Source organism: Paramisgurnus dabryanus, chromosome 3 (genome assembly GCF_030506205.2).
Source record: "Paramisgurnus dabryanus chromosome 3, PD_genome_1.1, whole genome shotgun sequence".
In the NCBI taxonomy this organism is placed as follows: domain Eukaryota; kingdom Metazoa; phylum Chordata; class Actinopteri; order Cypriniformes; family Cobitidae; genus Paramisgurnus; species Paramisgurnus dabryanus.
This window is the reverse complement of record NC_133339.1, coordinates 14,927,040-14,943,350: the sequence shown is the minus strand read 5'-3', so window position 1 is coordinate 14,943,350 and position 16,311 is coordinate 14,927,040. Positions and strand designations below refer to the sequence as shown.

The following is a 16,311-nucleotide window of genomic DNA, read 5'->3' as shown; positions in this document are numbered from 1 at the left end:
GAAACCTCATACAAAACCTAATGTTTCACAAAAAGGAACTCTGAGAAAAGAAAACCAAAAGAGTGGAAATGGATTTTCAGGAGCAAGCCAACTTAAATATCACACGAGAGTTCACACCAGAGAGAAAGCATTTACATGTCATCAGTGTGGAACAAACCTTACCAGTTCATCAGGAATCAAGAGGCACATGAAAATTCACACTGGAGAGAAACCATACGCATGTCATCTGTGTGAAAAGAGTGTCACAGAATCAACTGAACTTAAGAGACACATGAGAATTCACACTGGAGAGAAACCTTTCAAATGTAACCAGTGTGAAAAACGTTTTTCAGAAGCAAACAACCTGAAAAGACACATGAGAACTCACTCTGGAGAAAAACCATTCACATGTAAACTGTGTGAAAAGAGTTTTACAACCAATGGTAACCTTAATGAACACATCAAAACTCACACCGGAGAGAAGCCATTCATGTGTCAACTTTTTTAGGTGTAAGCCACCTGAAAAGTCACATGAGAATACACACTGGAGAGAAACCATACAAATGTAAACTGTGTGGTAAGAGTTTTACCACGGGTGGTAACCTTAATGAACACACAAAAGTTCACACTGGAGAGAAACTATTCATGTGTCAACAGTGTGGAAATACTTTTTCAGGAACAAGCCATCTGAAAAGACACATGAGAGTTCACACTGGAGAGAAACCTTTCACATGCCAGGAGTCTGGAAAGTGATTTTCTACCTTAAAGAACACATGAAAGTTCACACCTGAGAGAAATTTGCATGTCAACAGTGTGAAAAAGAGTTTCTTAACTACAAGCAACCTTAAAGGAATAGTTCGGCCAAAAATTCTATTTACTCACCCCGAAACTGTCCGAGATACACGTGTCCATCATTTTCAGACGAACACATTTTCAGATATTTTAGAAAATGTTTTGGATCTTTCAGTTAATCAAATGTGAAGTTATGGGGTCCATGTCTTTTACATCCAAAAAATGTGCATCCATCCTTCACAAAACAAACCCAAACGGCTCCAGGATGATAAACAAAGGGCTTCTGAGGGTAATCCGTGCGGTGTTGTTGTAGAAATATCCATATTTAAAACTTTATAAACTAAAATAACTAGCTTCCGGCAATGCAGATCTTGATACAGAATACGGATTATTTTTTATAAAAACACACTCCATCACACTCCCCCTCAATCCATTGTTCTACAAAAAGCTCACTTTGATCTTTAGATGATAGCTCTGGATTGACTGGAGACCAAAAATGTAGAAAGTTAACATTTACTGAGATTGAAATCTGCTTTTTGTTGATTTTCTTTAAAGGTTGAAAAACGTCACCCAATTGTTAATAGAGCTGTTAACAGAGCGGTCATGAAATGTTTTTGTTTCAGTCACATCAGTGTTAATAGAGCTGTTAATAAACCTCATTATTCAAGACTGATAGTTCTCATTTACACCCAATTCATCACAGTGATTTCCTAGATCTCATGTAAATTTACTCACAAAGCAAATGTTTGTGATTTAAATAAGGCATGCCGGTGTAAAGTACTGTTACTTTTAAAAGGACATTTTCAAACTTCTACTTTGTGTTTTTCTTTTACTTTACTATATTATAAAGCATAATATCATACTTTTGAAATCCATTTCATACATTTTGCTATATTACAGGTACTTGAGTAGTGAGTAAACATAGCCTACTTCATTACTTTATAGCTCTGATCAAATTTTAAAACACAATTTTCAAATATTAAAGTTTAAAACACAGAATTCAGGTACACTGTAAAAAGTGTTTCTGTGCCTTATTAGATTTAACAAAAATTAAATGAGTAAACTCTTAAAATTTTTAAATTCTTATTAATCAAAATATGAGTTAAAATAACACAATAATTTGAATAATTTGAGTAATTCTAAATTAAAGGAATAGTCTACTCATTTTCAATATTAAAATATGTTATTACCTTAACTAAGAACTGTTGAATCATCCCTCTATCATCTGTGTGTGTGCACGTAAGCGCTGGAGCGCGCTGCGACGCTACAATAGCATTTAGCTTAGCCCCATTCATTCAATGGTACCATTTAGAGATAAAGTTAGAAGTGACCAAACACATCAACGTTTTTCCTATTTAAGACGAGTAGTTATACGAGCAAGTTTGGTGGTACAAAATAAAACATAGCGCTTTTCTAAGCGGATTTAAAAGAGGAGCTATATTTTATGGCGTAATAGCACTTTTGGGAGTACTTCGACTCGCCTGAAAAGTCCGCTCCCCTTCTCACTCTCATAATGGGAGAGGGAGGGTGTTACTGCGCCGAGTCGAAGTACTCCCAAAAGTGCTATTACGCCATAAAATATATTTACTCTTTTAAATCCGCTTAGAAAAGCGCTACTTTTTATTTTGTACCATCAAACTTGCTCGTATAACTACTCGTCTTAATTAGGAAAAACGTTGATGTGTTTGGTCACTTCTAACTTTATCTCTAAATGGTACCATTGAATGAATGGGGCTAAGCTAAATGCTATTGTACACTGTAAAAAAAATCTGTAGAAATTACAATGTTATTGCAGCTGGGTTGCCGGAAATTTACCGTAGATTTACGTTTATGTTATTTACTAGCAAGAGTTTGTTCAAAGTAAAATAAATTTTAAATATTAACAAGTCTTTATCTTTACAGAATAAAACTATACAATAACAGCCTCATGCAAAGCATTCTGGGAACCAGAAATCATCATCAACCTTTTTCTGTTTTTGCTTCAGATTTTGTTTTCCAGAATGTTTTGCTTGATACTGTTTTTTTTTAGTTTCACTCTGTAAAGACAAAGACTTGTAAATGTTTAATGTTCATTTAACTTTGAACAAACTCTTGCCAGTAAATAACATAAATGTAAATCTACGGTAAATTACCGTCAACCCAGCTGCAATTTCTACGGAATTTTTTTACAGTGTAGCGTCGCAGCGCGCTCCAGCGCTTACGTGCACACACACAGATGATAGAGGGATGATTCAACAGTTCTTAGTTAAGGTAATAACATATTTTAATATTGAAAATGAGTAGACTATTCCTTTAACACATTATTGAGTAAAATCAACTTCATTTTATCATGTATAATCCACTTAAAGGCGGAGTCCACGATGTTTGAAAAACGCATTGGAAAAGGAGACGGGCCGACTACCAAAACACACTTATAGCCAATCAAATCAAATCAAATCAAATGCCGTGTTGTGTATGTGTGGGGCGGGTCTATCAACAGAAGGTCCAGATTCTATTGGGGTAGGGGCGTGTTTGTTTAGGTGATTTCAAATATCAACATTGGCTTTCAAACATCATGGACTCCGCCTTTAAATGTGTAAGAAGGAAATTAACTTAATAATTTTGTGTTGAAACTGATGATTTTATTAAACATAACTAAGGCAGGGGACTCGTAGTTCCATGCTTTGCATGGGACTGCATTTGGAGAGTATAATTTGAATTTAAACTCTATTTTATGTGTTTTTAACTAAAAAGAAAGACTTGTTAGTGTTTAATGTTCATTTATCTTCGAGATTTGGAAGAGTTTCTGTTTCGTCTTTTGAGTTTTGTAGTTACCATTGTGAAGTATCAGAGGTGGAAAAAGTAATAAAATATTGTACTCAAGTAAAAGTAAAGTTACTTTAATAATATTTTACTTAAGTAAAAGTAAAGTTACTTGCCTAAAAATCTACTCAAGTAAAAGTAAAAAGTAAGTCATTTTAACTTTACTCAGAGTAAAAGTTACTTTTTTACAGCGGGAAGAGGTGGAGGATTCTAGTATAGTTCAAAAACGACAAGGGAATATACATCTCAAACTAGTTGTTTTTAATTGTAGGAACATCTTTACAATTAAAGTGCAAAAAGTTAATAAAATAAAAAGCTTTTTTAAAGTAAGAAACATTTATGGAATTGTTTAATGATTTTTACATGTGAGTTATGCACTTTTGAAGGTGATCAGCAGCTAGTAATTGATGTATTGCTGGTAACATACATTATTTTATTAAACTATATATAGTTTAAATGAGCATATAATGAGATGAGTGCCATGTCTATATACATTTGACACGTTTATTATCTTATACTTCCCTGACATGGGTACCTGATGACCTTTATTCTCTCTCTCTCTCTCTCTCTCTCTCTCTCTCTCTCTCTCTCTCTCTCTCTCTCTCTCTCTCTCTCTCTCTCTCTCTCTCTCTCTCTCTCTCTCTCTCTCTCTCTGCAATGTCTAATGACCTGCGCATTCTCGAGGACGTTTTGAAGTTGTGTTTGACTTGACGCGAAGCTGCTTGACTTTGGAAGATAATGCGCATGGTATTAAAAACGCGTCGTGCAATTTTGTATTTAAGAGCATGAATCCTACCTTTCATAGAAATGAAACACTCGCTTCGCGTCAGTGGAAGTGGTCGCTTAAATATGACCAGGGGTTTCTTTCATAAGATTTGAACTGAGGCGGGTCTGCATTAGCGCGCGCCTGTCTCGTCCTTCTCCATGGTTCTTTTTGCGCGTTCCTCCGGGCTCCGCCCATTTACATCCGTTGCGCGTCTAAATCACCTTGCTTTTTAAAATATTTTTTTACTCAGTAACGGATATGATTTAAAATGTAGCGAAGTACAATACTTTAAATAAAACATACTTAAGTAAAAGTAATAGTACAGATTTTAAAAACTACTCAAAAAATTAAAAATACACAAAAAAACTACTCAATTACAGTAACGTGAGTAAATGTAATTCGTTACTTTCCACCTCTGTGAAGTATGTTGCGCTTTAAAGCTGCCCAAACGAAACTGAGTGGCTGCGTTGATTGAATAAACGTTTCGTGCCCTCATCTAATGGAATAAAAGAACAACAACAACCCATAAATAATATAATAATAATAAAACGAATTATTGAATCAGAAGACATTAACTAGTATTTTTTTATTTAAATGTTACCTATTTTAATTAAGTCTGTGCTGATATCTTTTACATCGGTTGTACTTAATTTATTTGCATTTTTCTTAAAATGCTACTTAATATTTTTGCATTCATTGAAATCAATATTAATCCATATTAAGTTGTCCTTACTCAAAATATCAGTTAATTCATTAAACTTAGAAAAAGTAGTTGGAAAATGTTAATTTTATTGAGTTAGATCCAAGTAACAGTTTTTACAGTGTACAGAACAAGTTAGTTATCTGGAACTGAGAGTCCACAAGTATATTTTAAGTGCTCAGAAATATAATTTAAGTATTATATGACTAAAAACTGCATAAACTTAATTGCACTTTAAAGTTGTTCTATGTAACAGTGTATCGATGCATTGTCATTCATTTTTGGTGTCTTTCTAAGAATTTTTACATGTAGCAGATGAATATTTTCACTTTTTTGCACTTAAACTCTTAAGTATAATTTTAAAAAATATGTCTTGACTATAGGATGCGTTTGGTTTTTTATAGTGTATCTGACTTAAACCAAAGAACTGGACCGATTAAATCCTGAAACAGATTCCTCTATGAATGTTTTACTGACAAAGCCTCTCCAAAATTTCCAGCCACACCCATAAAGTGAAAGTGACTGAGTGATTAAATTAAGCTCCTCCTACAACAATCCACCAATAAATGCTGGAAACTGAAATCTTCATGACATAATGTTGATGCTGGTGAAAGAGGAGCTTGAGAAGATGACAGATCCACAACCATGTAGAATAAAGGATGAAGATACTGAGGAACAAATAGGTTGGTGTCTATTTTTCAATCTTTAATATTGATGGTTGGGGAATGATAAAGATTGAATTCAGTGGATTAAGCGGTAGAGAAATAGATTTTATAATAGTCTATCGATATTCCAATATATTGTATATCTTTATATATTTTATAAAAGGGTTTCTGTCTTCATTAAATAATCAAAATATTATCTGAATGATACAAATTGGACTAAACACTAAACTTTTTAAGGTAATTAGCACAAAATTATTTGTAAAAAAAGAAACAGACTATTCGGGTTTTATTCAGTATTTAAACAAATGCACAAAATCTGAAAAAGCTCAGAGGAAATAAAATACTACATTATTTTTTTTTTTACATTTAATTGGTACTGTTTTAACAACTGACACTGTTTATTTCAGTAAAGGACACTGAAGCTGATGAGAAACACCAGAATGTAAAAAGAAACCAGAAAGGAACTCGGAGAACAGGGGACATGAAGTATGAAAAGAGTTTTAGGAAAGTTGGACACCCTGTGGGTCACAAGAAACCTCAACATGGAGAGAAACAATTCGCATGTCATCTCTGTGGGAAGAATTTCAGATGTGAACTAAACCATAGAATACACATGACAATTCACACCGGAGAGAAACCTTACGCCTGTAATCAGTGTGAAAAGAGTTATCGAACCAAAGCAGCGCTTGTACGGCACACAAGCCTTCACACCGGAGAGAAACCATTCACGTGTCATCTGTGTGGGATAAGTTTTAGGGATAAATATACCCTTAAGGCACACACAAGAATTCACACTGGAGAGAAACCATTCGCATGTCATCTGTGTGAAAAGAGTTACAGTCATAACTATCTCCTTAAGGCACACATACGAACTCACACCGGAGAGAAACCATTCACGTGTCATCTGTGTGGGATGAATTTCAGTAGTAAACAATGCCTTAGAAGACACATGATCATTCACACCGGAGAGAAAATGTACACGTGTCATCTGTGTAGGATGAGTTTCAGGGATAAATATCTCCTTACGTCACACATAAGAATTCACACCGGAGAGAAACCATTCACATGTCATCTGTGTGGGGATGGTTTCAGGGATACATATCTCCTTAAGTCACACATGATAACTCACACTGGAGAGAAACCATTCGCATGTCTTCAGTGTAACAAGAGATTTCCAACTTCTTGTCAACTTAAGTCACACATGAGAGTTCATGCTGAAGAGAAACCATTTGCATGCCTTTACTGTGAAAAGACTTATGTAACAAAAACACTGCTTGAACAGCACATGAAAAGACATACTGGAGAGAAATCGTTCGCTTGTGATCAGTGTGAAAAAAGTTTTTCAAATTCAGCTACCCTTAAGAGGCATTTGAGCACTCACACTGGATAGAAACCATATGCGTGCCATAAGACTTTCGGTGATAAAGGTAACCCTAACGCACATGTGACAATTCAAACTGGAGAGAAACCGTACGCGTGTCAAAAGAGTTTTTCATCAAAAACGAACTTAATCATAAGTGCATTCATAATGGAGAGGAGACAAAAAACTGATCGGTGCAGTTAACTGAAGTTTCTACTTCCATTTATGAATTAAATTTTCTGACTAAACTCATACTATATCATCATGGTTGTCTTTATTCAGTACTCTTTTTCTGATCAGTAACTTTTCTGATCAAGACCATACAGCTTTTTCTGGTCTACATTTTTAACTTTGTTTTTTATTTGTAGTAAATGCATGATTAATTGTATAAGGCCAGTGACTGAAATTTCCAATATACCAATAAAAATGTAGAAATTAGAATCACAGTAAATGTGTACTGTAATTAAAATTCTGGCAAGTAAACAAATGAAATAAAATTTGTGAACATTAATATGACTTCTTGTTAGTATTTCACACAATAACTTCTGCATTCTGGCAACATGTCTGTATTAAATAAAACCTCGCCTGCAACGTTTTGGAAAGAAGATGAATGTGTTTGTTCTTATAGTAGTGCAGATTAGACAGAGGCATTTACCACCAAACGACAGATACAGGTCACTTATGCAAGCAACAGTTCCCAAATAAAACGAGCAGGACAAAATCACTTCAGAACAAACCAGATGCATCTCGTCTCTATGATGTCTTCACCTAAAAATTAACTTGTTACAATAATTCACAAAGTATAAAATAAGAGTTTTTAAATGTGTAAGACAATTTCCTAAATAAGATAGCACCTCCCCAAAGGACACTGCATGGGGGCAAAGTGAGTGCGCGAGAAAAGCCTCTCTCCACGATTCACAGTGGACTTCCCACTGAGACACATTTGGGTTTCAAAGACACACCTTTAGGGTGTCATACATTTGTATTCTTTTCTCTAAAAGCAAACTGTATATGAAATGCTACATGCACAAAGAATCTAAAATCTGTATCTTATTTGTTTTCTATTGAAATGTCTCATCGCAAGTGGTTACAATGGTCTCATATAACAACAGAATTCAATGTTAAAGTATATGTGAAACTTCATTCAACGTTGATAGACACCTCCCATTCTAAGCATAAACCAATCACCCACTGTATACAGATTAAGGACAGCCCTTAGTTCTACAACAACCAATCAGTTCCAAATTCCTATATGCTTTGTTCTCTGGTTATTTAAGGAGATGTGTAGAAGATTTAGGCGGGACTTTCAATATCGAGAAATGCACCCCCATGATGCTGTCCTGGCACAGCATCATGTATTGTTATTTTACTTTGAGGAATCTGTAACCAGATCTTCATCTCCTTACCAGGTATGCAATGGTTTTTCGTTTGTTTCGTATTTTAATTGGAATGTAAATTGGCTTCTGAATTATGTGCTACCTACCTGGTTAATAAATTGTGTTTGGATTATTCTGTGTTGCTACGAAAGTGATTGACTTGATTAGTAAATTACGATGTATCCTTGTTACCGCAATGTCTGAAAATCAGGCTAGTATTACGGACCAAAATCCCAGACTAGATGGCATAGTAGTACATCAGCGGAGGATTTTGGAGATCCGACTAGCACTTGGCGTTAGTTTAAGTTAAATTAGATGCGTGGAGGCTAATTTCCTGTTTAGAGTAACAAGTAAATGTTGTCTGACCACTCTAAATCAGATGAGCCTCAGCCTCTGGTTATTTCAATATTAATCTATCTAAGTTGCATATTAAATTATGACACGATTATACAAAGCTATCATTGGAGAAGACGGTCAGTTTGTTTTATGATAGTGGTCGTGAGCCTCTGGTTAGAAATAAATATTGTAATAATTAAGTTGCACCTCTATGGGGACTAAATAAAGTATGTTCAGAGATGAGCACGCGTAAAAGGCGGCCTTCTGAACATATGGTCAAACCTCTAGCAGCGACCAAGCCTGATTCGGTTGTGATCGTGGGCCCGCATGATTATTAAATATTAATAAACGGCCGGTGCGTGAGTCCAAAGCGACATGAGTAGCCGAATGAACGGATGCAATAACAAGTAGGGCTAAACAAGAATAACAAAACATCCACCCAAATTCTGTAACTGTTAAAAGTAATTATCAATCCGATTTATATTAACACTATCTTGGAGTCAGATAATAATACAAAATTACATAAATGCCAAAACGTCAACTGCAAGCGCCGGAAAAGACAGAACGCGTTATAATCCTCGTTTGGATTCCGTCGTTGGGCCAAACGGATGGATGGGGTCATATTTGGACCCTTACAAAGGCGTTTAATTACATTATAACCAAAGAAGAAGGAAGCCTTAGAAAAGCAATTACTGTAAAAAAAATTATCAGCTATACAATGTACATCATATTATAAAGCATACATACAATGTACACTGAATAAAAGAATAGGCTGGATTTACTAAAAATATAGTGCATCAATGTTGCATCAAGTTATATGTGGAATTTTAAGCATTTTAAGTTTAAAATTTGCTTTTTTAAGGCAATCGCTGAAAATTCCACATAAAACTTTAAAACCGTGGAGGCCAAAATGATACATTATTTTTAAGTAAATCAGTAGTAGGCTATACAAGTCCACTACCTAGTTAGTTATATTTACTTAAATAATTCAAGTAGTTTCAACACAAAATTATGAAATTAATTTTCTTCTTACAAATTTTACTTTTTAGTTGAATTTACTTAACATTGTACCGAGCCCCTAAGGTGACATTGGAGCAAAAAATATCTAAAGTTTAGTTTCATGTGCTCACATGAAACTTTTGCGTGCTCACGTGAAACTTTCATGTGCTCACTCAATTCATGTGCTAACTAAACTTCATTTAATCTCTTCTTCATGTCCCCTTCGTAATATTGTGTTCACTTAGAATTATTCACATTTTTTTGTGTTATTTTTACTCAAAGTTTTTTTTTTTTACTATTTTTTGAAAGAGTTTCTTTGGTGATTGAAGAGCAAATAAACCTTAACTGTTTCATATACTTGCAAATGAATTCCTGCATAAAAACTTTTGTGTGAAGCTGTATTTCCCACTAAAAAAATATTCATTCAATTTACTATTTTTTTAAGGTAAAAGTGGTCGCAATCCGTTCATTTATGCTTCATTTAAAAAAAAAAACGTTTGTTTAAATGTAGCTTAAATAAATCGATTGCAACCACTTACCTTAAAAAAATTGAGTACATTGAATGAAAAAAAATTTTCAGTGTATGAGGAAACAGCTTATTAATAACTTTATTGCTTTTTTAAAATACAAAACTGCTTAACATTTTCTGTTTGTGCTAAGAACAAATTTAATAATGTTCTTGTATCTTCTCTATTGTACAGTATAGCTATTTTATGTTTTTCATTGATCAAATCTGCTTTAATCAACTAAACAAAAAGGCAGAGATTTATCCAACAACTATTAGCAGTGAAAATACACCCATCAGTGTTAATAGAGCTGTTAACCTTCTGCTGATTATATTGAAATGTATAGAGCCGTTGATAACCTCATTATTCCAGACTGATAGTTCCCATTTACACCCAATTCATTACAGTGATTTCCTAAACAGGTTGGTGGGTAAATCTTCCATTTTTTGAAGGTTTCATTGTTTTTCTGGGGTGCACTGTAACTGCAACATGTATTCATGCCTTGTTATTAAGAAAAACATTATTTTTCATATATTTTACATACAGTATATTTTACATTTTTCTACACTGCTTTTCCATCCACCTGAAAACAGACTGGTGAATTTCCCGGTTCAATTAAGTCCCTTCAAGACCCAAGTGCCCAACTAAAGAAAAAACTAATCGACACAATGGTGACTAACTTTATTGACCAGATTTACCATTCTTTAGAAGTTAAACTTAGCATCCCCTGCAAGCAAGTTGTAATTTTATCAATCAGAGATGATGATAGTGTTCATTCAACTCTGGGGATTTCATCTATTGCATTTAATATTTTGGTTTCTTCATTATTTTAGTATTACTTTCTCCAGAAAAGAGTGATCAAAATAAAAAATTAACAAAAAAATGATTTTATGAAAAATGTCTTAAAATGATTTGACACGGAATGAGCGGGTGCGAGCATCTCATCAGCTCAGCAGGACTCAAGTTAAAAATCGTTTGACACTGTCCCTATCTCTGTGGTCTCCCATGGATTTAAATTGTTCAACATGTAAAAATCGTCCCAGACTTAACGTAACCATCAATCTAAGCATATTATGAGGGTCAAAGTTAGAAATGAACACATTAATGGAATACTCCACCTTCATAAAAATACTGATAATTTACTCACCCCCATGTCAACCAAGATGTAAACAGTTGAGGTCACATAACAACATGGAGAAAAATCATGGAAGGTTTTTCTCAAAAAAACTTAATTTAGTCTCGATTGAACAAAGAAAGACATCTTGGATGAAAGTGGAGTAATCATTTTAGGAAGAAACCCATTATCTGTTATAAATGAAACCCAAAAGTGTCTCTCTCTTTTTCACACCCATAGAGTGAAAGTGATTGAGACCTTCAGTGAAGCTCCTCCTACAACAATACACCAATAAATGCTGGAGTCAAACACACAGAGAAATCACTCCATGTGTGACAACTGAAATCTTCATGACATAATGTTGATGCTGGTGAAAGAGGAGCTTGAGAAGATGACAGATCCACAACCATGCAGAATAAAGGATGAAGATACTGAGGAACAAATAGGTTGGTGTCTATTTTTAATTTTCATTATTCATGGTGGGGAATAATTAAGATTTAATTCAGTGGATTGAGTATCTGTTATTAAATCAGAAAAACAGAAGGAACAATAGATGATCAGTAATCTGTTATACATTCAGCTGAATTACATTTTTATATGGTTGAGAAGTGGTTGGGTTTATGGTAAGGTTGAGGGTGGGGTTAGATGCTCCAAAATATCTTTAAAACCATAAATGTTTATGAAACCGTTTCTACATTTACAAAGTCATAAAATTAAATGTGTCTAATCTGATGTATAAGGCAAAAAACTTAAAATGTAACAACAGGTTGTATTTATAAGCTACTGCCGCTAAAGGACACTAATGCCTTAATACGTCACTTTACGTCTTAATAAGGTGCCTGCACAAATGACTTATGAGGACAGTCTCTCATTGAATTACCATGTATCCTTGAAATTAAACAGCAAAGCTAAGCTATAAATTAAAGAAACACTCCACATTTTTTTTAAATATGCTCATTTTCCAGCTCCCAAGAGTTAAACATTTGAGTTGTGCCGTTTTGGAATCCATTCAGCTGATAGCATAGCTTAGCACAATCCATTGAATCTGATTAGACCATTAGCATCACACTCAAAATAACCAAAGAGTTTTAATATTTTTCCTCTTTAAAACTTGACCCCTCTACATTGTGTACAAAAACCAATGGAAACTTTACTGCAGCAGGCCCAATGATATTACGCAGTGCATGAAGATTTCCTTTGTATTGAAAGTTACCAAATTTTTAACTCTACGAGAGCTGGAAAATTAGCATATTTTCAAAAAAAGTAGAGGGTCCCTTTAAGAACGACAGAAATATCATGACATGTTTGTAAATTCAGTTGTTGTTTTATAACTTTTGATTTTACATTTCTAACAGTTCACTGTTTTTATTTTAGATATGATGGAAGTGAAAGAGGAGAGTCAAGCTGAAGTGAATGAAACAGATCATATAAACAGAAACCATAATGTTTCACAGAAAGAAACTCTGAAGACAGAAGACATAAAGTGTGGAAGGAGTTTCAGAGAAGATGAACCCCCTGAAGATCACAAGAGGACTCACGGTGAAGAGAAACCTTTCACATGTCATCTGTGTGGAAACAGTTTATCAAATGCAAAATCACATAACAGACACATGAGAATTCACACAGGAGATAAACCTTTTGAATGTCATCAATGTGGAAAGTTTTTCAGATGTCAAAGTAACCTAAATACACACATGAAAATTCATACTGGAGTAAAATTCACGTGTCATTTGTGTGGGAAAAACTTCACCAGAAAATGTGGCCTTGAACGGCACATGATTATTCACACTGGAGAGAAACCGTTCACATGTCATCTGTGTGGAAAGAGTTTAACACGTCTAACAGGCCTTAAGTCACACATGAGAATACACAATGGAGAGAAACCGTTTGTTTGTCATCAGTGTGAAAAGTGTTTTACAACTGCAGGTGAGCTTAAGCTACACATGACTATTCACACTGGAGAGAAACCATTCACATGCCAACAGTGTCATAAGAGTTTTAAATGGCAAATAAGTCTCAAACATCACCAGCGCTTACATTCTGGAGAAATGTTGGCATCACTTTGGCATAAAGAGACACACGGCACTTCAAATGTGAACGTTTTTCACACAGTTTGAATGCTCACAAGAAGATAAACGTTAATCATAGAAAAAAACAGTTGACAGAAGTTTACTAAAGTATCTAGATCTATTTACAAAGTGCATTTTGTCCTTGACTTTTGAAACCCAAATGTATTTATGATAGTCTTTAATCAGTTTTAGTGATAAAATTGTCTCATCAAGACCATGCAGCTTTTTCTGGTTATACACTTTTTACTAGTCTATATTTTTGTAAATTTGTTTTTTTATTTGTAGTAAAACATGATTTGGCCAATGACTGAAATGTCAAATACAACAATAAAAATTTAGGAATTAGAATTGCAGAAAAAAGTGCACTGTGTAAAAAATTTTTTTGTAAGAGCGATGTCTATACAAATTCTGGCAATAAATGAAATAAAATAAAATTTGAGAAAGTTACCTATGTTTTTTTTTATTAGTATTTCACACAAAAACCACTGTAAAATGCCTTGTTGCACTTACATTTTTTTAAATAAGTAAAAGTAACTTAAATTTACAATTAATTTCAACTTTATTGACAAGTTTTCTAAAAATAACTTAAGCTACTTCAACTTTATTTTTATAATTTACAGCAACCACCCACTAGTCAAGATCTTAAATGAATTGTAAATTCAAGTTAGTTCAACTTGCAACAAGGATTTTTTTTCAGTGTGCAATCAAAGCAACATGTCTGCTTTAAATAAAACTGCACTGCAACATTTTGTAAAGTGTTTGAAATATATATTTTTTTCTTTTAATTTATATGGTCAAGTGAAAGTATGACTCGTCGGAAGGGTCTGTTGTGTATGATTGATGGTAAAGCCATAAAATTTATGTGTTTGTTCTTCTATAGATTTAATTCATCAAAATATTACAGGAATGCACACCTTCATCATCAAGCATTTGTCAAGGTACATTCCTTTAATTTGTGAGACCCAGACACACAAACTTTTGATTTCATTACAATATATCCACATAACTCTCACAATATGGTCTCACCTTTATTGCGACTGACATTATGTTTGTTTAACATATTATATGTCTGTGATGTTAGACACAAACCAGTCAGACTCAGACCAGTAATTGTCCAAAACTTTTAAAAGCATTTACATTTAAAAGAAGATAATATTTCAGTATTAGTGAGTTAACCCATCCACTCACTACCCACCAATAAATCATGCTTTTTTAATTACTTGACCCACCCGACCAGCAGACAATCTGCGCATCTTTAGCACTTCTACATACACACTTTTACACCTGACAGGCAGTTCACAGCTGTTTAGCAAGAGCTTGAATCAAAAACTTAATTTGCTCTGAAGTGCGTTTCCCAAAAGCATCGTAGCTAACCCGTTAGCAACTTAGTTGGTTGGCAAACCGATTCATAAAAGTACATCCTAACCCAAACCCCAAATCCAACCACAAGCAACAATGATTTAAAAATAGCGGGAAAAAAAAACAATACATAAAATGACATGAAAAAGAAAGCCGTGCCATGGACACAAAAAACTATTTATAGAAATTTGTGCTGAGTGACATGAATAAGACTTTCATGCTTTTATACAGATTATTTTTTATAAAAACACAACCAATAGTTTCTCCATCACACTCCTCCTTAATAATTGCTCAACACAATTACTTTGATCACCATGATAGCTCTGGATTGAGGAGCGTTGCTCGACTGCACATCAAAAATGAAGACATTTGTGTTAATATTTACTGAGAATGAAATCAGGATTTTGTTGCATTTGTTGAAAGGTTTATAGTTTCGTTTGTGGCAATAAGAGTAAAAAAACACTCCATATAGAGCTGTTAACAGAGCCGTCAGTCATCCTAAATTTTTTGTTTCAGTCACATCAGTGTTAATAAAGCTTCATTATTCAGGACTGATAGTTCACATTTACACCCAATTCATTGCAGTGATCTCCTAAGCTCTCATGTAAATTTACTAACAAAGCAAATGTTTGCATTGTAAATAGGAGGTGAAAAGTACTAAGCGCTGTTACTTTAATAAAATACATTTTTCAAGTGTCTTACTTCTTTGAAACATTGTGATTATTTTGGGCTCTTTTAAATTTCACAAGAAATTGTTTACATGTTAAGATTCACTTAACTTAACATTTTATTCACTAAATTTGTAATTTTCTGTAGTGGTATTGAATCAATATTTCTTTAATAAAAAACAATCACATTTCTGTGATGTTTATAACCACTTTGTGATGAAACAGACAGGACCTGGATGAAGAACTGGACAGAATATACAACAACAGATGTATTTATGAATATTTACTGAAAAAGCCTCTCTAAAATTTCCAGCCACACCCATAAAGTGATTGAGACCTTCAGTGAAGCTCCTCCTACAACAATCCACCAATAAATGCTGGAGTCAAACACACAGAGAAATCACTCCATGTGTGACAACTGAAATCTTCATGACATAATGTTGATGCTGGTGAAAGAGGAGCTTGAGAAGATGACAGATCCACAACCATGCAGAATAAAGGATGAAGATACCGAGGAACAAAAAGGTGGGTTAAGTGTTTTATAAGTCGGGTAAATGCGACAACTACTGGATAATGGCAAAAATATGGATTGCCAAAAAGTAGTTTTCTCTTACTTACATTTACATTTATGCATTCAGCAGTTACTGTTATCCAAAGTGACTTACAAAGATATGGAAACAATCAAGCGATTTGTCACAATGACACAGCTTTGGTTGGTTTTCTAAATGTGGACATTTCTTCTGTTAGTGGTTTTAGAGGGAATTGCAGGGTTTTACTCAGTGCTGTTCTGAAAATTTTCTGGAAATCAATGTGAAGAGAA

The 16,311-nt window shown here is 34.1% G+C and overlaps 1 protein-coding gene and 1 pseudogene across 1 annotated transcript; both read left to right on the top strand.

The window, feature by feature from the left end:
* Positions 1-16,311, top strand: part of LOC135768472 (uncharacterized) — a 35,207-nt pseudogene that overhangs the window by 16,215 nt on the left and 2,681 nt on the right.
* Positions 11,642-13,681, top strand: LOC141281913 (uncharacterized). The gene is made up of 2 exons (XM_073813830.1): positions 11,642-11,841; positions 12,770-13,681. Exons 1-2 carry the CDS (start codon positions 11,754-11,756, stop codon positions 13,510-13,512), a joined length of 831 nt encoding a protein of 276 aa, XP_073669931.1. The 5' UTR covers positions 11,642-11,753; the 3' UTR covers positions 13,513-13,681.